The sequence below is a fragment of the Cuculus canorus genome, chromosome 3, assembly GCF_017976375.1.
Source record: "Cuculus canorus isolate bCucCan1 chromosome 3, bCucCan1.pri, whole genome shotgun sequence".
NCBI lineage: Eukaryota > Metazoa > Chordata > Aves > Cuculiformes > Cuculidae > Cuculus > Cuculus canorus.
Window position 1 is genome coordinate 40,299,246 of NC_071403.1, and position 24,877 is coordinate 40,324,122.

A 24,877-nucleotide genomic window follows, 5' to 3' on the forward strand; every position below is an offset into this window, starting at 1 on the left:
GATTAGTAAGTATTAAATGTAAATACAGTGCAATCCTGTATTATCATGACTGCTACTTACAGAATATCCCCAAAGTAAAATTAAATACAAAACTATTTGCATACTTTAAGCATTCAAGAATAGGAAAGTAGACAAGAATAGTGTATTTCTGAACCAAACATTAAACAACTTGGTACTCTATTAAACTACATAAGAAAAATAGAAAAGCATTTTTGATGACTAGAACACTTTAGAAGGTAAATTGCTATCTAACAGTTTTTTCAGCAGAACAATATGCTGAAAAGTAAAGGCAAAAAATAAAAATGCAGTTTTGATGTAAAAATCGCATATAACACTAACTTGTTTTCACCATGCAATAAACACAAACCTTCAAAAAACTATAGCATTAAAGGTCAATCATCTTTGTTCTCTCACTGATCATTGAGAGATAAATATATCTACTGAGAAAAGGGAAGGGACCCAGTAACTTTCTGATTTTGTAAATTCACGTAAAAGTTTTAATTAGTGTAAGCATTAAAGATTTGATTCTCTGCTCCCAAATTTGCAGCAGGACTGATGCATTTCCATGCAGCTACATAATACTTTCTATGGATAATTCCATCGTCTTCCACATACAAAGACAAGTGCAGAGCCTTGTGTTTGGGATGGTAACACCATGCCATGATAAAGCCCGTGGTTAGAAAGCACCTTTCCAGAAAAAGGCAGGTAAATGCCAGCAGACAAGCAGAACAGGAGTCAGCAGTGCACTACTGTGGGGACGAAGGCCAACCAAATACTGGGTTGTTATAGTAGGACTGAAGTCAGAGAGTTGAGGGCTGTGGTCATGCCCACCTACACTGCATATGTGCAAACACCCAGCCCACTGTGTCCAGTCTGGGCTCCTCATGAAAAGAACCAATGCTGAACAAAGTCCAGCAGAGAGACAGTAGCATGATGGGGGCACAGGATGTGTAGATGGATGTGTAGAGTACTGAGGCAAAGACAGTTCCAGAGAGGGGTACAGGAAGAAGGGAATTAACCCCGGTGGCATCTTCGGCTGCCTTGTGGGTAGACAAATGTTGAGAAGATTCCAGACTCTGCTTCGTTAGATGCACAGCAAATGGACTGGGGGCAACAGATGTGACTTGCAACAAGGGAAATCCCAAATAGAGAGCATAAATAAAAAAAACCTCATAATGAGGGTGGTCAATCACTGGCACAGTTGCCCAAAGAGTAATCTCCAGACTTGGAGATTAAACTCAGCTTGAGAGTTTACTCAGAGTAAACTCAGCTTTAGAAAACCTTGCGAAACCTGATTTAGCTTCCAAGTTACACCCAATTAAGCTGAACTTGCTCTGAGTACGAGTTCCACCAGACAACCTCCAGAAGTCCCTTCCAACAGGAATTATTCCAAGATTCCTAATTTATATATGAAGAAACTGGCCAAGACACTTCATCTCATTGCTCTAAGTAGTCATTATTGCCTTGTTTTCAGAAATAAATTAATGTATGAAGCAATAATCTCCATTATGGAGGGAATGCAGTTTCAACTTTGTGTACTCCCAGTTTCAGTACCTCCTTTAGATTCATGTTTGAGGCTTTTTAGTAAGGCTGTCATAATTTCAAACCCAACTCTCTAAGTTTCAATCAGAGATGGCTCCTAAGCACTATTTCAAGTTGACCGTAGCTTTAATCATCTGGCCCTGTGTATTTAAGAAAAAAACCCTCCACATTCTGGTTTCTTAAAAGATTCTCAGTGGCCACTGATTGCCTATACAGATCAAGACTGCTCTTCAGGTCCTGCCTCTCAACACAAAGTAGTGCAGAAAGCCAGAGGAAAAAAGACATCAGTCGAGTTAGTCCTTGCTTACCAGAAAGCATCTTGATCAGCTAAAGTTTCATTAACTGGGAAAGGGGATAGAAAGCATCCTTTCAAGCTGCTATTAATATGGCTACACACTGGGTAAAAGAACTTACTGCCTATAGCATCTGATTGCTTTCCTCTCTGAAATGCTTTCCTCATTTGCTTGTGGACCTCTCCCCATGGGCTCCCCAGGGCTGGAGAAACCCTGCTGTAAGAAAGAGTGTGAAGATAAAAGAGGAGCGAATCAGGGTTTAGCAGTAGAAAGACAGCTTGTTGTTAAAGGAGCTGCCCTAGGTCTGACAGAAGAATGAAGATTCACAGACATGACAAGGGAAATGAGAAATGAAAAGAAAGAGTCTGGAAAAGAGATATGCAGAACAAGAAAAACATGATAAAAAAACCTGGACTATTAAGAAAATGGAAAAAGAGAAAAACAGTGAAAAGGAAAATAGTAAAGAAAGAAAGTAAAGAAAAATACAAAAAAAAAGAATAGGTAGTGGTTGATGTAGAAAATGTTATAAATTCTTTAGTGATAAAAGAAAATTAATTTTTATGAAATAAATAATTTTCGATTCTAAATGTCAATTCAAATTGAACTTGAATTGTATTCCCTTGCTGCACCAACCTGAGCAATTTGTGCCTATGAAAAGAGAAGCAAGCCCAAATGTGGATATCCATGACCAAAAGAAATGGCTTCCTTATTTCAGAAGGCACAGTCCCAGACCTATTACAAACATCACTTTGTGCACCACAGAAAGCCCATCCCCTGCGCTGGTTAGCAATTGGAACTCCAGATGCTACTACATGTGCTGCCACAACACAAAATTAACATGTGACTCTGCATAAATTAAGTGCCTTTTTCTGAGGAGGGCAGAACAAGAAAGTAAATAGTGTTACAAATCACGACTGAAGTGCACTATCAGATCTGCATGAAGTGATTTACAGATCAGCCTTCCTGTGATATATATTACCCCGGGTCACTGCTATTAAGTCTTCTACACTAGTTGTAGCAAATATGTTCCTTTCTATTTTTACCATGCAGGTAACACCAAATCAACCAACCAAAGACACCAAAATGATAGAAGGGGTGTTACCTTCTACTTAACAGAAAAATATCAACACAGACCTTGTAATTTAACTTTCCTTACCCACACCTCTCAAATCAAGCAACTCCGGCCTCAAACCACTGAACTGCTTTTACCCTTGAAGCTTCTTACAAAGTTTTAAAGCCCGTACAATTTTTTCTAAGCATAAAGAAATTATTTCTCAAAGTAACCTTTACAGACAAAATGAATGAATCAAAATGCTGTTAAGTCTAAATATAAGCAAAGCAAGGACCAAATTTCAGAGTTCATCTGCTCTTTTTAAAATTTTTGTTATTAGCATTGTAAACACAGACACGTTATTTACATAGTGTGAACAGGTTTTTAAAACTCAAAATATTATAGGTTGCTTCAATCATTCTCTACATTCAGTTACTCTCTTGAGATCTGGAAAATCAAATGCCTTCATGTGCATCTGAGAGTGGATCATCAGTGGAAATCAAGGGGCTATGCCAGTACGGGCAGACGAAGGAGCAGTCGTACTCAATACCAGCTACTAAAAGAAGAGACTTATTTCAAGTCTCTTCATCTTCTGCTTCATCAAATGCAGTGAATAAAGATGACAATTTAAGGACTTTCATTTTACATAAAAGCAATACCTACTGCAAAATTTTTTAACAATTCGTTAGACGGATTTGGTTTAAGCTCCCAGCAGAATTGTACACAAAAGAATCTTATTTTCATTCATATACAGAAAAATATATTTAAGCCCACTAGCCAAAAAATACTTTATTAAACATTCATAGATATTGCAGGTACTTACTAAATCAGTTTCATCACTAGAAGATTTTTTTTATATAATATCAATTTTCTATCTGTTTACTGAGAGCCTGTAAAGCCTTTCTCAGGAAACAGTAATATACATGGAATGTTTCACTGCATAGCAATGCACTAACTAAATTTGACTCAGCTCATTGACTTTACTTAGTGAACCTGAAGTCAAAACAAGTTTTATTGCATTGAACCATCTTACACTGATCTTGAGGTAAACAGTACCATTAGTATTTAAGAAACTTGAATTACAATTGTTGATTGAAAACCTAGTGACAGAAATAGGCAAATTCAAAATTATTTTTTTTGAAGAAGCCAATTTTTCCTCATCCTGTAAGCCCAAGGAGGATTAGCTTTTAATACTGCAAGGTACTCAGGTACCTACTGCAAGTGGGTAATAAGAGACTCCTCTTCAGTGTTTTGCAAAGACCTTTCTCACAACTTTGGCCCATCAAATACTCTAGTAACAAAAGATTTCTGCTTGGATTTCATTCCTGTATTCAACACTGCACAAGGGAAGATTGCAGCTGTGATTAGGGCGAGTTAGGTTCAGAGCTGGGTTATCCCCTTCTCTTCAGACAGAGGTCCTTGTGCACAAGGGTCTGTTCCAGTCACGCTGAAACGAACAGGAATAGTTTGAAAAGTCACTTCTATGGTTAAAACAAGTCTTATCACCTTGGCTAATACCTTGAAAATTTCAAGAGAGATGTGAGCGAAACAATAAGCAGTAAACACAGACTTTCTAGCAAGGCTGAACTCAAGGAAACTGCAAGAAATGCAAATGTTAAGTAGTAGTTCTGGTAATTGTTTGGGTTTTTTTTCTTCTCTTCCTTCAAAGGCTCAGTTCTTGTGGTGATAGGATGAGGGGGAACAGATATAAATTGGAGAAAGGCAGATTTAGACTGGACATTAGGAAGAATTTCTTCACCATGAGAGTGGTGAGGCAGTAGAACAGGTTGCCCAGGGAAGTTGTGGCTGCCCCATCCCTGAAGGTGTCCAAGGCCAGGTTGGATGGGGCCTTGGGCAGCCTGATCCAGAGGGATGTCCCTGCCCATGGCAGGGGGGTTGGAACTAGGTGATCTTTAAGGTCCTTTCCAATGTTAACTATTCTATGATTCCATGATTCTATGATTCTTAAACTCCAGTTAGCTTCAGATACTTGATAGGGAAAAATTAACAGCTCACTGGCATTTTTTTTCAAATTTAGAGCTAATGGAGTATTTCATTAATATGAAACTTTCAGAACACCAAATTTGATTCATCCCTGTAGTCAGACACAGGGGAAGAAATTTTGCCCAGAATGACAGTGTGCTGAAAAACATGATCATAAAACTTAAACATTCTTAGAGAATGTACTAGGTCTGGCTGCGATGCAGTTAGCTTTCCTTGGCGCTGTATTTTGGATCTGATACCAAAAGTGTGTTGAAAACAGCTGTAGAAGTGCTACTCAGCTACTACTGCAGTAGTTGTCAAAAAAAGTTATTTCTTCTTCTCCAATCAAACCTAGTTTTGCTGTTCTAGTCAGTTAATTACTATCTTCTAATTCACACATTACCTCTCCTTCTAGCTGAAACTTTCAGTCTTCTGGTATTAGGTGAGACAGAGTGCTCCTATTTAACAGCTGAAAAAGCTGAAACAGAAAATAAACAAGCCTGGGGGTAACAAGGATCTCACACTCTGGCTATAAATGTTTGCAGATAAAGGTAATGTTTGGAGTAACTCATACTTCCTTAGCGATTTTTCCCCTCTCCTCACTCTGACAGTCTTACATCAGGGTAAGATAAGGTCACACTAGGCTTAGTAACATTAAAAAAGCAACCTACACTTACTAGCACTTCTTCACACATTTCTTTTTGCTATACCTATACCACATCCTTTTATTTTTTTCTCCCCTACTCGATTTTTTACACAATATTTCAGGCAGCTTAAGATTAAATGATTTGAATGACAGACTTGAAAGGTAAAGCACTACAGTTTACCACGACTTTTTTCTTCTCTATAGCAACAGAGGATGAATGAAAAAAGAATAAATGACACGGTAGCCCTTTCACACCCCTTTCTTTTCCAAGAGCATTCTTTTTTATTCCCCTCACTTTCAATTCAACCCATTCACAAAGGATTAGCATAACACATCTTTTTATTCTTGTAAGGGTTACAGCTGTAATCGCTTCACCTCATCACTCTACTTAGAAATCCTGTCTGCAGAGGAGTAATTCGATTACTCACGACAATCCAACTTTTGCCTAACCAAATAGAAATTCATTACAATGCTGTACTGGTGCATCAGTTTACTATGAGTGGATGGGAAAATAAAACCCAGCAACATGAATAGTTGGTGTGAAATAAAGGAAGAAAGCAATTGTTGTCTAAAAAAAGATAGGACGCTAGCAGAAATTCTTAGTCCCATGGACAGGGCAGCCTACAAACTAGTAATGATCCATAGCTTTTAAAAGTGTTGGATTTCAAATGGGCATGGCAAGTCTGTAAATTGATGACACCACCGGATTGCTTCTCTCTGTCTAGTCTTTAGCGGGTACTCAGCAAGTGTACAAAAACCTGAGAAACAGCTTTTACAGAGGCTGAGAAATCAACAATATCTTCTGTTGGTGGAAAATAACCCATATGTGCACACATGATAGACCGTAAAATGGCTACTCTTGCTCTCCACTTCTGAAATTCTAAAATGTACGTGAAGCAATCTGATTGCATACTGCTTCAGAATAAAATTACTACCATCCTTAGCAACTGATAGTGGATAAGGATACAAGAAAAAAAATGAGGACAACTGGCATCTCCAAATGACTTCCAGTTGTCCATATGCCCACAAGCATAAATCTAAGAAAAGCTCAGGCTGATTGTGGCACAGAAGGACAGCACTTGGGGCAGAAGCACAGATGCGAGGATCATGCCTTCTACTCGTATTTAGAAGTAGAGCATTTTATTTTATTTTATATTATTTTGAGTAGAGTGATTTAAGATGCCCAAATATAATGGGTAAGTTCTCAAAGGCGACATTTGCTATGCCAAAGGTTTAGGAGCATTAGGATCTAGCTGACAAATCTTTATCTGTTAGACTGGCTTAGGTCTGTTTCCAGCTTTTGGAGCCTATAACTATCTTCTTGATTTTCATTTTTATTTTTACAGATTTCTAAGGATTTCAGCACAACATATGGGAGGCATTAAGGGCATTAAGGACTTATAGATTCTTATCATCATTATAAAACCACACAAAGTCTGAAATATACTTGGGGTTAAATGCAATATATATACTACTCAGGGTCAAATTAAATATTGATGTGTACACGTCTTCATTAAGAAGAAAAAAATATCCTGATTACAGTAGCTATATGAAGTAAAAATTCCAGACTTATAAAGAAGTAGTTTATCATATTCACTTAATTCTGATTTCTTTTTAATCTGGAATTTCTTCTTACTTACAGTCACTGCTTTTTTGCATTCTTCAAGGATCTTAACCTTTACTGTGATGTGCGTACTTTACACTGACTGGAAATCAATAATAATTCTGATACTAAGTTCTTATTGTCTTGAAAAACTTTGAATATCCCTAAGACAGCATCTTTCTTCAATTCCACTCACGGGAATTTCCTAATAATCACATCGTTAGATATGAGTGATGAAATTGAGTACATGGAATAAAAGCCAGGCTTTAAAATGAAAGAAAATCCTCAGGGCATAGAAAAAACAGTTGGTTATTGTTATTTTGCAAGTTACTGTTTGACACATACACGGCTGCAATAACTATGCACACTCTATACAGGCAAAGTATCTGTGTTTTCCCCTTTAATCCATAGTTAAAAATGAGAGGACAGCAATCCTCCAACCAAAATCTCATGCTCCATTCGTAATGAGATGTCCAGTTCCAAAAGAGAAATCTACAGCTACACAGAGAAATGGGGCAAGATTCAGCATTCAGCCTTGAATCCATAACTTATCTTCAAGAAATTCAGCAAATTGTTTATGTACAAGCACATATAATCTCTTCCATTGCTTGTCCGTTGAAAATGAAGTTACCATCTTAATTTTTGTATGAATATGTTGTTAAAGAAATAAGCTATTCTGTTTGCAAAAAAGCATCTCTGATACACAGTGCACAGAGCACAGGCATGGCTGGGAAAAGCAACACTGTACATCACAATGGAAACAAGACCTTTCTCTTCAATAAAGAACTCCCAATAGAAAAGTTGAAATATCTCATATTAAACTGCACAGTAATAATAATAAAATGGGAGAGACAGTCAAAAAACCTCAGCATAACCTTGAAAGCATTCGTATTTCATATGCCCTACCCCAAATCAGAAACACGTCCTCAAAGTTGCTTAACCAAGTTAAAAACATATTGGAAGACTGTAAATATCACAAGCTAGCCATCATGTTTACAGGTACAGTAAGTATTTTTTAGTTTTTATTATAATGATACATTTTTCTCATTTTGCTATAAAACATCTAGTTAGACATTCAATTAGGAGACAAAGATCACATAGTTCTTAAAATTAATGTTTCATAAACACTAGCAGGATAGCAAAATGGCTGAGATCATCTATTCTCATCAAAACCAAATTTAAACTACAGTAGCCAGTTCCAAAGCTGGCAAAAGAAGTGTATCTTAAATCAGTACTTCCATTTCAAGGATGTTTCATGTCTGTTTCTGTTTTAAACACTTACAGTATAAATTGGTTCTAACTACCTTAACCATATTCAAACAGGGAATAGCTACATCTTGAGAAGAGAGAAAAAGATAAAAGACTTACAGAGTCTGCTTATCCTGCGTGATTATATTTCCCCTTTAGCCTAACAAATGTTTAGACAATTTATTGCAAATCTTGCAGTTCCTATTATATCATGGCCAGCGATGGCAATGACAAAAATTGGCTTGATGAAATACTTCCATTCTGGGTAAGGCTCAGGCTGCATGGCTGAATGGAGTATATGCCACACAGCTGATGTGTTCTGCTTTGAATAAAGACAGACCAAGCAGCTCAAATGTGGAAGGAGTAATATTTTAAGAAATGTTATCACTTGATAAAAAGCAGCTCTCACTTGGCTTTATAGTTTTGAAAAATTAGTCAAGTGTCTTGTTCGGCACATTCTAATTTTCCTAAATCTCAGAATGAGTAATTATAGCAATCATGATCCTATTGTTCTGGCAGCATGACCCCACCTCAGCAGTGACAGGGGCTACATCCCACGGCCAGGTGCCTGGCAGGTTTATTGTGCAGGCCCAGCTACGCACAATGTGTTATGTATCTGCCCACAATGCTTATCACCTCTGTGGGCTGCCTGGTGGCAGCTGAGGCAGTAAACACTTGCTGCAGGCGCAGGCAGCAATGATACACAGGTGGCTGCCCCTGTTCTCCTCCAAATTATAGGCATTACTAGTTCACACAAAAGTCTATCAGGTTCAGGTCCAACAGCTGGGTCAGCAGCCAAGCATTAAATCTAGAAGTCCCACATCAGACTGTACTCGAAACACAATGCAGCTATGCAGTCTCTGAAGAACAAAGGCTCTGCTGAGCTTTCCTACTCACGAGATGACTCAGGAGGTCTGCCATGAAGAACTGAATACGCCCTTCCTGCAGCTGAGCTTCTGTAAGTCAACCCGCTGTCCTCCAAACACTGCAGCACTGCATGCCTACGATCCATCACACTATATCATGATCTATCCAAGCACTACAAACCTCTTCCTCCAGCAAACCAAACTGTTTAACTTACGTAATTGTTTGTATTCAGGCAAACCTGTTTCTTGAATGAGTTACTCAAAAATAAAGTATCAAAGATTTGTAATTCCCAAAACAATTCTGAAAAATACTTTCAGCTGATTATGTTCCATGGATATAAAATGTCACTGTTTAAGTTTCAGCACTACTACTCAAAAAGAGACACCCAGGAAATCATGATTTCTGTTGCTCAATGCACAAATTGATTTCTCTTTCTGAGTCTGAGAAAACTCTTCAGTTCAGTTTGAATTCAACCTATATTAGTAAAGTTATTTGATTTGGCTAAGAAACAACATGCTTCAGAGCTTATGTCAAGTAGGACAGATTCTTTCATACAAAGGCAACCAGATTACAGCCTTCATGTTTGGGCAAGCATATAATGGGATTCAGTTTGCCATTCCTCAGTCACCACCAGCTACGAATGTAGAACAAGGGTTTCTGAATTATGTTCAAGAGTATAATAAGAACTTGGTAGATTTACAGGTAAGTAGTGACTGCTGCAAATAGCCACCAGCATTTCCCACCTTAGTGTGTGACATGATCTTGGCTGGAACACGTAAGTGGTTGGTAACAGCAAAAGTACGCTCCACAGTTCAAGTTACTAACCAAATATCCAATCTAACTCTGATAGTTAATATCTGACAGCTGTTCATGGGGACTTGTGACATATATTCCTCAATAGACAAAGTAACTGGAAAAATAAACCTCCCTATCAGAATGTTTTGTAAATGTGCGAGCAGAAAATGAAAAAATATGGCAATCCTCATCTTTGATTGCATTTGAGATACAGAGGGCAGAGGCCATTTCAGATGTTTCACTGAGCACTCAATGCAAAAGTTTCACAGTCCAGTATCTTAACAACCTTACAACAGGACAAGGACAGGTAACTCTTTTCATTAGGTGTACAAAAGAAAGTGCTATGAAAGTTGAACACATGGATGTAAATCCCTGTATAAACATCATGGCTCAGTGATATCACGCAAAATGGGTACTAGCTGACAACCTTTGTAAATTTTGGAATAATATCAGATGCTAAGCTCTTCAGAATTAAATCTTTATGAACTACCACATGTGAGAAACACTAAAGAACTATGAGAAAATCTGTTTACATCTGCAGAAACTAATGCAGCACCATCATTTTAAAACACAAATGATAGTTTCAGTTCAGCAAAATGTGAGAAATTAGAAACAGATTAAGTATTCGTTTGAGATTCGCTTCACTACATATTTTATATTGTAATGGGTCAACAAAACAAGCAGACAACTCAGATAATACGGATAGTGTTAGTGTACATAAACATTCAGGTTCACATTACAAAACGCTTGTACTTGTGCAAATCAACTGCCTTCCATATGTTGAGGCAATCTGAATGCAAATTATGTTAATTGTAGTACTCTATTCTCCCTCATCTATGGAAAAAAGAGTCATCTTTTCACTATTGTTAAACACATGGATATAAATAGCAGAAACTCTTACAAAAAGGAAATAGCCAACAATCCTGTTTTCCTGTCATTATCACAGAATCACACAGAATTGTTTAGGTTAGAAGAGACCTTGAAGATCACCGAGTCCAACTCCACCTCTAAACACCATGACCCTAGGCACCACATTTATGTGTCTTTTAAATACCTGCAGGGATGAGGACTCAAGCACTTCCCTGGGCAGCCTGTTCCAGTGCTTGACAACCCTTTTGATGAAGTAAAATTTCATGGAATGTACACCTTTTTGCTTATGGTCTGGTACTTTCCAGAGCTTTTTGTCAGGATTGAGGCCACTGGTGAAACATTCTTGATGGTGTGCGAACTCCTGTTCAGCTGCCGTTCAGAGTTTCTAGGTTTGATCTCTTACAATTGACACATTCAGCAATATGTGCTTTTGAGGTGTTGAAAATTGGGGTTATTTTTTTCTGATGGCGTATTTTATTCAACTTTTAAGCAGTGATACTCCAGTACCACCACCACAAATGCACCACAGAGGTGGTCATTCTCCACGGGAACTGGGGCCTGTGCTTCTCCAGGCTAGCTGGCAGGGTAAGGTTAAAGAATGAACAACCCTCAGAATAAAGCTGGGTGAAACAAATGAGCTAATATCACAAGAGTACACTTGAGCTAATTTTTTAAGCTAAAATGAACACTGAACATCATCGTTTGTCATTATTGTCACAAGTCTAACTACTTCTTGGTATCTATTATCTACTATTAGATCATTATTATTATCTACTATTATCTAATAGTTCTAACAATAAGATGTAAAATCAAAATATGTTTTAAAAATGTATCTACATATCATAGAACCATAGAATAGTCTGGGTTAGAAGGGACCTTTAGAGGTCATCTAGTCCAATCCCCCTGCAATAAGCAGGGATATCTTCAACTAGATCATGTGGCTCAGAGCCCATCCAACGTGACCTTGAATTTTTCCACAGCTTAGGCTTCTACAGCCCCTCTGGGCAACCTCTTCCGATGTTTACAAAAAATATGATTTACATCTTTGTATCCCTTTGAAATGGTGAAGTCCAGAAATAAAGTAGCACCAGGGATGGAAAGAGTGATTATGATGCCTGTTGTCCATCAGCATATAAGCACTTGGTTTTGTTGTCCCAGAAAGATGCCCATTTTCATGATAGTGTGAAGTGTACAGATATTATCTCTTTCGATACCATAGTCACTTGTTCCATACAGTGCCATTCTATTTGCATGTTATGATGGCGTAAGTACCTATTCTTTGCCAGAGCAGAAAATCTTCAGATACAATTTCCTACACTGTGAAACTGATGACACGTAACTGAGGAGTTGCCTTAAACTTGCTCATTAACCACCTCATTATGCTATCTCTGAGCTTTTCTGTGCCTTTCAACTGCCAATAGAAACCAGCCTTGGACAATCTGTTGTCCAACATGAAAGCTAGGTCTGGCATAACTAGATGTCCTGTAATTTTGCTTCAAGTGCTGACTAATATGACAGCAATTTAGAAGCAGCAAGGGCACGAAAGTGCATTGGAAATGGTTTGGATGCTTTATGTAGATACCATAAACAGCCCAAGTTTTGTAGCCATACAAAGAGTGGCAACAACTAATGTACAATAGATGTCTACTTTTATTTGAAGCCAGATGTCTCTTATTTCAGACATGCTGCTTTAACATCCTAAATACTATATTGGCTTTTGCTGTTCCCTGCATGACACTGCTATTAACTGTGGTGTTTTGAAAGAAGTATGCTGCTGAAGCAGCACTGCTGTTCCCACAAATTTCAGTAGTGTATTGTCAGCACTGACTACTGCCTCAGGATATTTTCCACCACAGCAAGGTTAGAGCACAATGTCTTTTCCCCCTGAGCTAATGGCCTAGCCAAACCACTTGGCAGAGAGGCTAAAATAGTCAATAATATGTAGTCTGCTTACATATGTGTGAATAACCAATACCCAGTCATCAGCAAAGAGCAAGTAAGGCAAGTCAGCAGATACGGGACCCTCTGATTTAATGTTCAGGGTAAATATCCTGGCATCCGTGTGATATCGAATATGGTTGCCTTTCCTATTGATGCAACAAAGCAAATTAACATTAACAGAAGTGGCAAAGCATGCAATCTGTTTCACGACCTCTCTGACAGCAAAGGGCTCTGGAAGTCCATCTTGATCAAGAACCTTTACCACTACGTCACTGTGAAGCATGAAGAATATTCACAGTCCTTTCCAGACTGCAGAATCTGCACAAAAGCCTCCACACACTTTGAAATTCAACAGCACTGAAAATCACACACAGGGTTCTAATTCTGTTCCCTACACTTTGAATTTACCTGGCTACAAAATCTCTTTAATGGTGTCTGTAACTGCCTCCTGCTCTGAAAGACAGATGTGCAATAACCACATGATTTCCAGAAAGATCGTTCCTCCTGCGAGGTCCATCTGCATACCCTTCTGGTCAGGATCTTTCCAGGAATAGTGTACTAGCACACAACTTCCCATCTGAGCAGAAAGCTGTTTCTACTCCTGAACTTCAAAGCCATTGTTCTCCTTACACAGCTGACAAAGCATCGATCTCTGTATTCAAGTAATGTGGCAGCAGTGCCAATCAACCACACTCACTTACTCTGCAACACATTTGACAATGTTTAAAAAGTGCTACTACACTTGGCAATGCTGCTGCTTGTTTCTAGGTGACTCGCTGTAGAACTTCACTTCGCACTCTGTCAGAGATGACAAGCAAATATCTTAATAAACCCTTGTAATGTTCATGACAATGAGGTGGAACTTCTTTTCATTTAGTTAGGTGTTTGACTAGACACTCAGGAACACAGTTATGCTAATTTTAGGTTGGTAAATGGTTTTCATAAAAATCAGTAAGCACATTTTTGATTTAGATGCTGCTGAAGTTCTTCTGAGTTCTTTGGGCATCATTTTTTTTCTGCGATAAACTGCTTGTCCCTCCTGTCGTGGTGCACAGTTAGAAGCTCTACTGCTCAAAAATACTTTGCCTTCTTCTGTTCAAAATATCTCTGTGCTAGGTAGCTGTTAATACAAGGGTGGATAATTGCAAAGATTATCCCCTCTGAGTCAAGATGTGCATACTGATGTAAGATTTTACGTTTGTTTTATTTGTAGCTGGACTGAAGAAGCTTTGACCTTGAGGTCCAATTTCTTCAATCAGTTATAAACATGACCTGGACACCTTTTGGCTGCACCTGAAGATAGTAAAGACTACCTTGCCTTTCACTGCTACTCCAGCATGTCCTGTCTTTTCTGCCCTGCTTTCGTAACTGCTTGTGGAATTGTTCTAACCTAGGAAACATTTTAAATTATTTTGACTGTATCAGTATATTTTGGTGAATCTGAGTGAGATCAGCCATCTGTAAAAGGGATAGCAATGAGCTGCTGACAAGCACTTTTTCTACCAATACTGTGACCCACTGCCATCCGTACTTTTTAGGAAATTGATCCTCTTTCTGTGCTGGTGTATGTGTGATCTATCAACATCAACTCCTCCTTATTAACAATCATATCATCAATTTGCCACATAAATGACTTTTACTTCAACAGTGCTAAGTTGCACCCTAGGAAGGAATTTCAGCATTTAATGCATCCATGATTTTTACGTCATCAGTCTGAACTGTAGCTTCTATGCTAACACTAACAACAGTGGCAAGATATCTTTATGTAGAGATACTTCTAGCACAAGTAGTTTGTTGCTTTATTGGGTACGGAATTCAACTTACATGTCAATGATGTGTATGGCATAACCTACTCTGGACTGTTAAGCACTGGCACGCGCGCTAATGTTGAGAATGTGTCATTCTGGCTGAAGACTAACGACTGGAGGTAAACACAATTAATAATTCCTACATACTCTATTCTCCTCCTTTCTTTGAAAAGGGTCAAACAGTGCTGACCCTTAATAGGGTTGTTCTAAAACCCCGCTACTGCACAGATAAGCCAAACTCCTGTTGCTCCTGGGCCAAATGTGCACATGAGATGTCTGTGATGAAACATCAGAGGCAGCAATCTCTGCTTGTTCCACCACACACACTTTTCAATCCCAAGCACTGCCAGGGGCCATTTTATCCAATGGTACAGTTGATCACAATATAAAATGAAAGAAGATACTGGCTGCCTATGTGCAAAGAGGCTACGGAGCTCAGCCCTATCAGGTGATGACAGAACTTACTTTCTCCAAACACTTGTGATTTTACAATGACACAAAAAATGTAAAGACGTAAGAAATGGCAAGTAAGAAGTGATGAAAGAACAGAAAAAAAGAAAGCTAAAATTAAAATAACAAACCACTTCAATGGTTGTTTTAAGTGGTCGTTTTAATTGCATTTCTATTATGAGGGGAACTATTATATCTTTGTCTCAAAATTTCTTCATTCTAATGGTTGATTTTTTTAAAAACACTGAAACGTATCACTAGTATTTTGTTACAAATTTACCAATTAAAAAAAAGCTAGCTTTCAAAACCAAACTAAATTTAATGAAAGAATGTTTGCATGTAATACATTCATTCACTAAACAATGCACTTAAAAATAAAGTTCTCTAGTTAAGCAATCAGATTTTCTTAATTGTATTTACTGGATTTATGCATTCATGAAATTTTTCTGACCAAAAGCAATCAACTACCCTTTCAAAATTCTTTTCAAAAATTACTGAAGCTTTGTGAAAGTAGCCAGAAACTAGGAAGTACTTCTGATCACAATTATTCTCTAACACATTTAAAATAAATCATAGAATCGCTAGAGTGGAAAGGATCTTTGAGATCATCAAACCCAACCTGTACCTGCCCACTACTAAATCATATCCCTAAGCACCTCATCTACCTGTCTTTTAAATACCTCCAGGGATGCTGACTCAGGCACTTCCTAGGGCAGCCCGTTCCAGTGCCTGATAATCCTTTCAGTGAAGAATTTTTTTCCTAATGTCCAGTCTGAACCTCCCCTGGTGCAACATGCAGCCATTCCCTCTTGTTCTATCACCTATCACTTGGGAGAAGAGACCAACAAACACCTCGCTACAACCTCCTTTCAAGGGGTTGTAGACAGCGATAAGGTCTCCCTTCAGCCTCCTCTTTGCCAGGCTAAATGACCCCAGTTCCCTCAGCTGCTCCTCATAAGACTTCTTCTCCAGCCCCTTTACCAGCTTTGTTGCTCTTCTCTGGACGTACTCCAGCATCTCAATGTCTTGTAGTGAGGGGCCCAAAACTGAACACAGTATTCAAGCTGTGGCCTCACCAGTGCTGAGTACAGGGACAGAATCACTTCCCCGGTCCCGCTGGCCATACCGTTTTAAGCCAAGACACCACTGGCCTTCTTGGCCCCCTGGGCACACTGCTGGCTCATGTTCAGTCAGCTGTCAACCAACACTCCCAGGTCCTTCTCTGCCAGGCAGCTTTCAAGCCACTTTTCCCCAAGCCTGTAGCACTGCACAGGGTTGTTGTGTCCCATGTCAAGGACTCTGCGCTTGGCCTTGTTAAACCTCACCCGCTAGTCTCAGCCCATTGGTCCAGCCTGTTCAGATCCCTTTGTAGAGCCTTCCTACCCTCAAGCAGACCCTTCCTCCCAGCTCAGTGTCATCCACAAACTTCCTAAATGTACATTCATTCCCTTCATCCAGATAATTGATAAAGATATTGAACAGAACTGGGGAACACCACTTGTGACCAGCCTCCAACTGGATTTAATTCCATTCACCACAATTCTCTGGGCCCAGCCATCCAGACAGTTTGTTACCTAGCAGAGGGTATGCCTGTCTAGCGCAATTCAGAAGGAACCCTTACTCTTAGAAATGTTAAGCAACAAGCAGAGAAGTGTACTTCTCTTTAGTGCCTTAAAACAAAGGAACAAGAAACACAATCTCTGAAAACTCTTGTCATATGCATATCAACTGGGTAACTTCACCTAATAAATGTTGTTGTTACATTGAATTCCTTTTTATTCAAATCAAATTTTGTTAATCAAATTCTATGATTCTATTACTCTCTGCACATACATGAAAATACTCACATTACAGCTTTTTGTGTCTGGAAATGTGAAGGTGTCCCTCAGTTAACTGCTGGTTTTTTAGAATCATCATCAAGGATTCCATCAAAGGATCATTCAATTTTTTATTTACAACTAAAGGTATCACTTATCAGAATTGGTAGATGTGGTTGGTTGGTGAGCTACTGCAATTTCACATATAAAGGAAGACAATATGCCATGCTAATAATCTGCTTCCATCTTTGGAAAGCTCAGCAATTCTGTTCAAATCTCCTCTTTGTGAGATAAAAGACATTATGCAAAAGACCACTTAAGTTTAAACAAGTTAATAGCTTTTTCCTATGAATTTGTGACAAGAAACATGTGACTTGGGTGACATCTGCAATCTTCTCTAAATTTATATTGCCACTTAGATCTCCAGTGCCCATTATGATGGTTCAGCTAAAAGTCATTGTAGTAGCATTGATCCAAACATAAAAACAATAGTGAGAGAAGCTTTGCTTTACATGCATTTAGCATCTGACATCTTCCCCCATTTGTGCATTAATCAGTAACAGACATATCTGCGCATCCTGCTACAGGAGGTGATTCGACTTTCACAAATTTCCCTAAAAGCAGAAAAATCAGGAACAATTTCAAGGAAATAATTATGGTCTAGACAGATTTATGACTTCTGAAGACCTAATCCAAAGCTCATTAATGTCAGTGGAAGGACTCCCATTGACATGAAAGGCCTTTGGATCAATCCCCAACTGCTGTGGGAATGAATTCAGAGCAATAATGATGGTGGACTAAATGCACACTTGCAGTTGAAATGTTACCACTCAGACCTTTTTATTCCTCAAATCAGATTAAAAAGTCATTTTCTGCTATTTCACAATTACTTCCAGATGCGCATCATCTCAAATAGCGTTTTCATCTATCTGTATCAACCAAACATGCAGAGATATAGAAGTTCTACACTACCTGAACTAATAATACAAATAAAAACTACAAGGGAACATAATTCTGGAGGTCTTGTTTTTTTTAAAAAAAAAATTGATGCTGTTCACTGGTTACTGAGAGGATCTAAACGGGAAAGGAATTCAGATTGAGAGAAGGCGGCAATATTGCCTAAATGTATCCAAGGAATTAAAATGGTTCACAGTTCATACATTTTCTAGGCTACAGTTGTAATGGGAATAGCCCTTTAGGTATGTCCTACCCAGCACCTGCATCACAAGGAGCTATTTTTTAACCTGGTTTCCTCAAGATTCAAAGCTTATGTGAACAAACTGTGTACATGTGTGCAATTTTCATACCCTCTAATCATATCTAGTAACTTGGGTCTCTCTTGGTCAATTCAGTCCAATCTGCAGAAGGGCAAATGTCACGAAGTCAACAGATCATTACAAACTTTGTGGAAATAGGTGTCCAGATAAATGAGGAATCCTATTATTACTCTAAATCAGAGGCATAAAAAAAAAATTTAAAAAATCACTCTGACATTCATCCTTCAGCTGCAAGTACACTGGAACTGCTCAGGAGACCACTTTTTAATCTGGTGCTGTTCCAATATTTTCTTCCATGAAAAATTTACTCAGTGTATTTTAATACACCAGACACTAGTAAGCCTCTTGGCTTACTCAAAAAACATCTTTTTAAGACACACCAAAAGCAGCAACATACTTTAGTTATGATTTGGCACCATCTTTTAGATGACTTCACACTTCAGTGCATTTAGTTATCAGAAGTACACAGGAACATTGCACCTCTAATATACAGACTGAAAAAGTATGAGCGCTTCAATTTACATTTGCTGACTAATTTTCATTAGTTTGACACCAATAACTATTCCATCAATTCTCAAAGGTAGAAGGCTACCCATGGGAACAATATGTGCAAAACCCCTTATGCATTAAGATACATGTAAATTATGTTAATAGGGAATTGCCCAAGCAAACAAAAAATTAGTTAGGGAAATAACACATCTAAAAGTCAAATTATCAAATTTATAATTTCAGCAATATTTACTTACCCAGCACTAAACTATGACATTACTAACATATTTTTCTCTGTCTTTTACATATTATTGGTGTGAATACACACAGTAGTTAACACCAGACCCTTGGATGAGGTAAAAATAAGAAAGTACCTTTGCTGGTAATACTGAACTTCACTACCAGGGAAATGTGCTTGGCCTTTAACATGCATGTTTAATATCATTGCTCCCTGCCTACTTCCACCTCAGCTCTTTACAATTTTTTAATGAGTTTCCAACATGATCACGGCAAAATTCTGTTTGTGCAGCCACAGGCTGCTTCCAGTCACATGAGATGACACAGAAAGACACACATTTATAACTTAATGCCTAGTTTAGAAAATTTTCTGGATTTTAGAAGGGTACATTAGCTTTACTGGGGTGAATTTGGTAAGGTGAGACAGTCCTCTTTTCCGTATGAATATATTGCAAATGTAAACGGATGTCTCCTCGGTCAATGATTCAAAGCAAACTTAAACACTATGAAAAAAATCAGCATAACCAGATAAACACACACATACACCACTATATTACATATAATTTTCTTCAAGTTCACTAAGTCACAGTATTATTTTTACAATAAAAACTTGGGAAAAAAAATCAGTATCAGCTTTTTAAGAACAATTTAGAATACCACTATAACTCATTTGAGAGCTATGAATCTAAGTGACTTTGAAGTGATGATGCCCTATTAAATGCATTCCTTCAGAGCAAGAGAAAGTATTTGCTCCTGTTGTTGTCTCCCCCAACATTTCACACCTATCAATTTAAATAAAGTCAGAGAAAACATTTTCGTTTTCAGTTCCACGTTCAAGTTGTATAGTACTGTCATATTAGGCTATGCCATTACTTCAGGAAAACTTGTTTTCAGCTAGAGTGGCAAAGGCAAGATTTACGGCACGATGCTAAGAAATATGTTACTCTTCTCCCCTTTCCTTCAGAGTACAGACATTGGGGTGAACGTGATTGTTATGGCAGAGGAAGGCATACAAGCCATCGTCAACAGGACTATTGGTCTTGTGAACACTACTTTGAGAGAGGTGGACTGAGTATGGTTGCCACAGTTTAGCCCCACCCGGCCAAATTTCAGCAGCTAAACCCGTGCAGTTGAGTCTCCCAAAATCCCTTTCCATCTCCCACCCCACAGGGAAAGGGATATGAGAAGAAAAAGACCAACGGGTTGGAAACAAAAACTACAGCTTTAATGAAATGATAGCAACAAGAATAATAATGAAAATAATTAGAAAGTAATAAAATATATAAAAATATATAAGATCACTCCCCCACTCCTCGATGACCATATGTCACCACAAATGGTGCAGAGCAGACATGGGGGAGTGGGTGCATAGCTAAGAGGGAGCTGGACTCAGGAACTGGATTAAGAAATACATGGATCTGGGATCAGGAACAACCAGACAGATGAGGTCATCACAGGACACCGGCCATCGCAGAAAAGAGTGAGACACTTGTGATTTCTCAAGTTTATACTGACTATGACGTGTATGAAATGGAATACTCTGCTGGTCAGTTTACGCTCATCTGCCCTATTCACCCCTCTTTGCAGGTGCGGCCCCCTTCCACCAGCTTGAGGATGGCCCTGGTTAGGTATAAGCATTGGCCTTTTCGCATACCACTGCCCTGTGTTACCACTTTAGGGGAGAACGCTGTCTCAAAAACACACAGTTAGCTTTCAGAAAAATGAAGTTATTTAGAGCAACTGAGTTAAGTCACAAAACTGACTCAAATTTAGCTCAAACCACAACAATGATTAAATAAAAAATAATTTTCCCATAAGCCAGGTGAATTCCTTCCCTGTTTTGTTACTACTATCCAGAAAATTTATGATGAGAGAGATCATCGGTTTTCCCTTCCTCAATTCTGCAACATTTTAGGTTATTTCTGAGCCTTTCAAGACTCTCCCTTGACTCTAATCCTAGCAATACATGTTTGTGGTATATAAATATTTGTTTATGCAAATATATTTTAATTCAAACATTTAATCTTGCCAGCTAAACATTAGAAAGACATTGCTGATGTACTTTTCACAGAAGACTTGGTTCACAGTTTTATCTTCCTGTTTTTATTAGCTTACCTTACTTGGTGGAAATATTAACACATCTTGAGAAGTACATTTTATTTTCCTGTTTCGCATGAAAATGTTTGGTTGCTACCACCTAATTAGAGGCATCAGCTTTTAATTGGAATAAGTTTTAAATTGAAAGAAGTGATTGAAAAAAAATGTGCTGAAGTGCCACTGCAGTACTTTAAATGCCCACTGGTTCACATCTAAACTTGTTTTTATGCTGAATATCAATATACAATTAGAAAGAGACAATGTAAGCAATGCTGGGCCTCTGCAGAGATTTATAAGATTTCTTGTTTATACCGCTGGAGTCTATCAAAAAACTTTCATGTTGACACAATCAAGCAACTGAAATGAACAGCTATAAATACAGTCCAAGAAAGAGACAACAATAAGCAGAACAAGCAAGTCCTCATTTGAAGATGAAATAGCATTTTTGAGTGAGCAGTATGTGATTAACCTGCTATATGGGGGGGTCAACAGGATTTATTCTCACAGCTATGCAGTCAGTCTTAGCCCTGGGCTTTACTATCAAAGACACGAGTCTTCCTCAAATCAACCCTCCCCTATGTCTAGCTAACACTCAAAGCTCTTACTTAGGAAAATTAACTATCGTGTCCTTCATTTAAATTATTTCCACTCTTGCTTGGAAATCACTGTTAGCAAAACAGACAATTTAACCAAGAGCACCTTCTAGTCTCCAGTTCATCTATCTGCCGCCTGCAATACTCCAGCAGCCTAAAAGCAGACCTTGAAAACCACAGACAGGGTAAAAAAAAAAAATAAATAAATCCGAGTATAGCTAGAACAGTACTCTCTTGGCACAATACCAAAGAACAAAAAGCAGTAGCCTATTATGTTTCAAGATAATCAAGTGGTTCAAAATAGTGGGATAGTGTGGCTCTGGTTCAAACATTTAACCAAAATGCCGCACTTAATTAACAAACCTAATTTGTGTAGTAGAGGGACAAACCTCTTACCTTTTGTAGCTATTCGAACACATTGAGTTTTGGTTTCCTGTTGGGGAGAGAAAAGTAAAGAAATAGTCAGATCAGGTTGCTTTTTCTTGCCCTCCCCACTCCATAAATTCGTCCTAGATATGCTGATCAGCTGGGGCAACCTAGCAAGGTGGCTCAGGGTTGTGGGCTTGTCAGGGGAGGAGGCTGGGTGATTTTGCCTTTACAAAAGCTGGATGAAACCTAGACATTGGTCTGTACTGTCCAGGATAACAATGGGGAGAAAAGGTGCGGGACAGCCCAAATATAGCAAAATTTCAGGTTATTCAAATCAAATGCAAATCATGCCATAAGAATACAGAGAGATGGTGTAGTGCAAGAACAGAGGACGACTAATGCTCTTGTTTATATCATGACACGCAAATCCCGAGCCAGTGTTGACGTCCAGCATCGTCCAGCAAACAAGGTACATTTGCTCAGCTTTTAATACCCTGCTACACCCTGATGGTCTTGAACAGAGTCACCTGAAGCACACCAGAAACGTTCTCTTTCAGGCTTCTGAGTATGGAATGAGCACATAGGCAGCCCAGGTATCCTTTCACACATAACACACTTAATCTACAACCTACATAATCTGCCCAGGAGAGATTTGACAGTGATGTGCTCCAAAAGAGATTGCACATGCAAAGACAATTTGTATGTATTTTACTTCTCCACTCCCACTCCCCTTCAGAAGTTTGGTCAGCAATTGAAACAAATGAACAGAGAAATGACTTGGTTATGCACAGTTTGGACAACTTGAACAGATGAGGGTTAGTCATAAATGGGTTTTCTGACCTTTTTGTGCAATGTGCAATCATTTTAAAGGCAAACATACTGAAGTAGCATAAGGTTGCGTGAGAGGATGCAGCTGCTGTTGTATTAAATCACTCTAAACAATATTAGCATGCAATTAGAAAATATAATAATGATAGTTTCATTCTATCAAATATGCTTCCTCCAGTCCTGCACCCCCCAGCATGCCATCCTCAAACACATCTCCTGGGATCTCTCCCCTCTTAAAGATACCCAAGCAACTGGAAAAATATGTTGATGCTGTTTTGTAAACACAGCTTGTAAAGAATGAGCAAAGCTGTGAGTTGATGATTCCCATAAGTGTTTCATAAAGATAATTTTTCAATCTAAATGAAAGCCCCCCAAAGTTTAATGATATAATCTTACTCAACTAGCATTCTCCCCAGTTACTGGATATACTTGTCCGCCATTGTTCCAAATGTCTGTGAGGATCACAGAGTAACCCTCATCTTGGACCCTCATTTTGGACTTCAGTAAAGCCTTTGACACAGTTTCTCACAGCATTCTGCTTCAGAAACTGTCAGCCTCTGGCCTGGACAGGCGCACACTCTCCTGGGTTGAAAACTCGTTGGATGTCCAGGCCCAGAGAGTGATGGTCAATGGAGTTAACTCCAGCTGGAGGCCAGTCACAAGTGGAGTTCCTCAGGGCTCAGTACTGGGGTCCAGCTCTGTTCAATGTCTTTATCAATGACCTGGATGAAGGCATCGAGTGCACCCTTAGCAAGTTTGCAGATGACACTAAGCTGGGAGGAAGTGTCGATCTGCTGGAGGGTAGGGAGGCTCTGCAAAGGGATCTGAACAGGCTGGACTGCTGGGCCGAGACCAATGGGATGAGGTTTAACAAGGCCAAATGCCGGGTCCTGCACTTGGGGCACAACAACCCTATGCAGCGCTACAGACTGGGGGAAGAATGGCTGGAGAGCTGCACGGAAGAGAAGGACCTGGGGGTGCTGGTTGACAGCTGAACATGAGCCAGCAGTGTGCCCAGGTGGCCAAGAAGGCCAACGGCATTTTGGCTTGTATCAGAAATGGGGTCACCAGCAGGTCCAGGGAGGTGATTCTCCCTCTGTACTCAGCACTGGTGAGACCGCACCTCGAGTACTGTGTTCAGTTCTGGACCCCTCACCACAAGAAGGATGTTGAGGCTCTGGAGCGTGTCCAGAGAAGAGCAACAAAGCTGGTGAGGGGGCTGGAGAACAAGTCTTATGAGGAGCGGCTGAGAGAGCTGGGGTTGTTTAGCCTGGAGAAGAGGAGGCTGAGGGGAGACCTTATTACTCTCTACAACTACCTGAAAGGAGGTTGTGAAGAGGAGGGAGCTGGCCTCTTCTCCCAGGTGACAGAGGACAGGACAAGAGGGAATGGCCTGAAGCTCCGTCAGGGGAGGTTCAGGTTGGATATCAGAAAAAAATTCTTCACAGTAAGAGTCATTGGGCACTGGAACAGGCTGCCCAGGGAGGTGGTCGAGTCGCCTTCCCTGGAGGTGTTTAAGGAACGGGTGGATGAAGTGCTTAGGGACATGGTTTAGGGAGTGTTAGGAATGGTTGGACTTGATGATCCAATGGGTCCTTTCCAACCTTGTGATTCTGTGATTCTGTGATTCATCCCAGCCCTACAGCGTATTTCAGAGCATACGTTACTTCCCCTTGACTGTTTTGGTGAACCCACTAATTTATAGTAAAGCACCTGTTTAAATATTCCAGAGCTCAGAGGTTATCTTACAACCACTAGATCTCTGTCCTGTCAGAATGCAATGCAATCCCCCCATAACCTACCCCAAAATCACTCTAGAAACTGAAATCTGATCCATAGTTTTAAATCATACCAGAGAAAAACATTTTAGAATGAAACTCTCTCACAAACTGAAATCAAGTTAAAGTAAAAAAAATGTGTTCTTCCCTTATCTTATCTGTCAAAATGTAAAAAAACCAAAATAAAGATCTATTTTTTTAATACTACTTTTATTTTCTTTTTCCCCTCCTAGTTATTTCTCAGGGAATAAAACAAATTTCCTTAGAATTTAGTGTGCTGGAAGCACACAAAAGC

General features: G+C 39.1%; 1 protein-coding gene across 9 annotated transcripts in view; it reads right to left on the reverse strand.

Moving 5' to 3' along the window:
- Nucleotides 1-24,877, reverse strand: part of PTPRK (protein tyrosine phosphatase receptor type K) — a 402,963-nt gene that overhangs the window by 49,655 nt on the left and 328,431 nt on the right. For all 9 annotated transcript variants that reach the window (XM_054061582.1, XM_054061574.1, XM_054061580.1 and 6 more), the window contains exon 13: nucleotides 22,004-22,040. In XM_054061582.1, coding sequence (XP_053917557.1) covers nucleotides 22,004-22,040 — 37 coding nt within the window. The remainder of the gene's footprint in view (nucleotides 1-22,003; nucleotides 22,041-24,877) is intronic.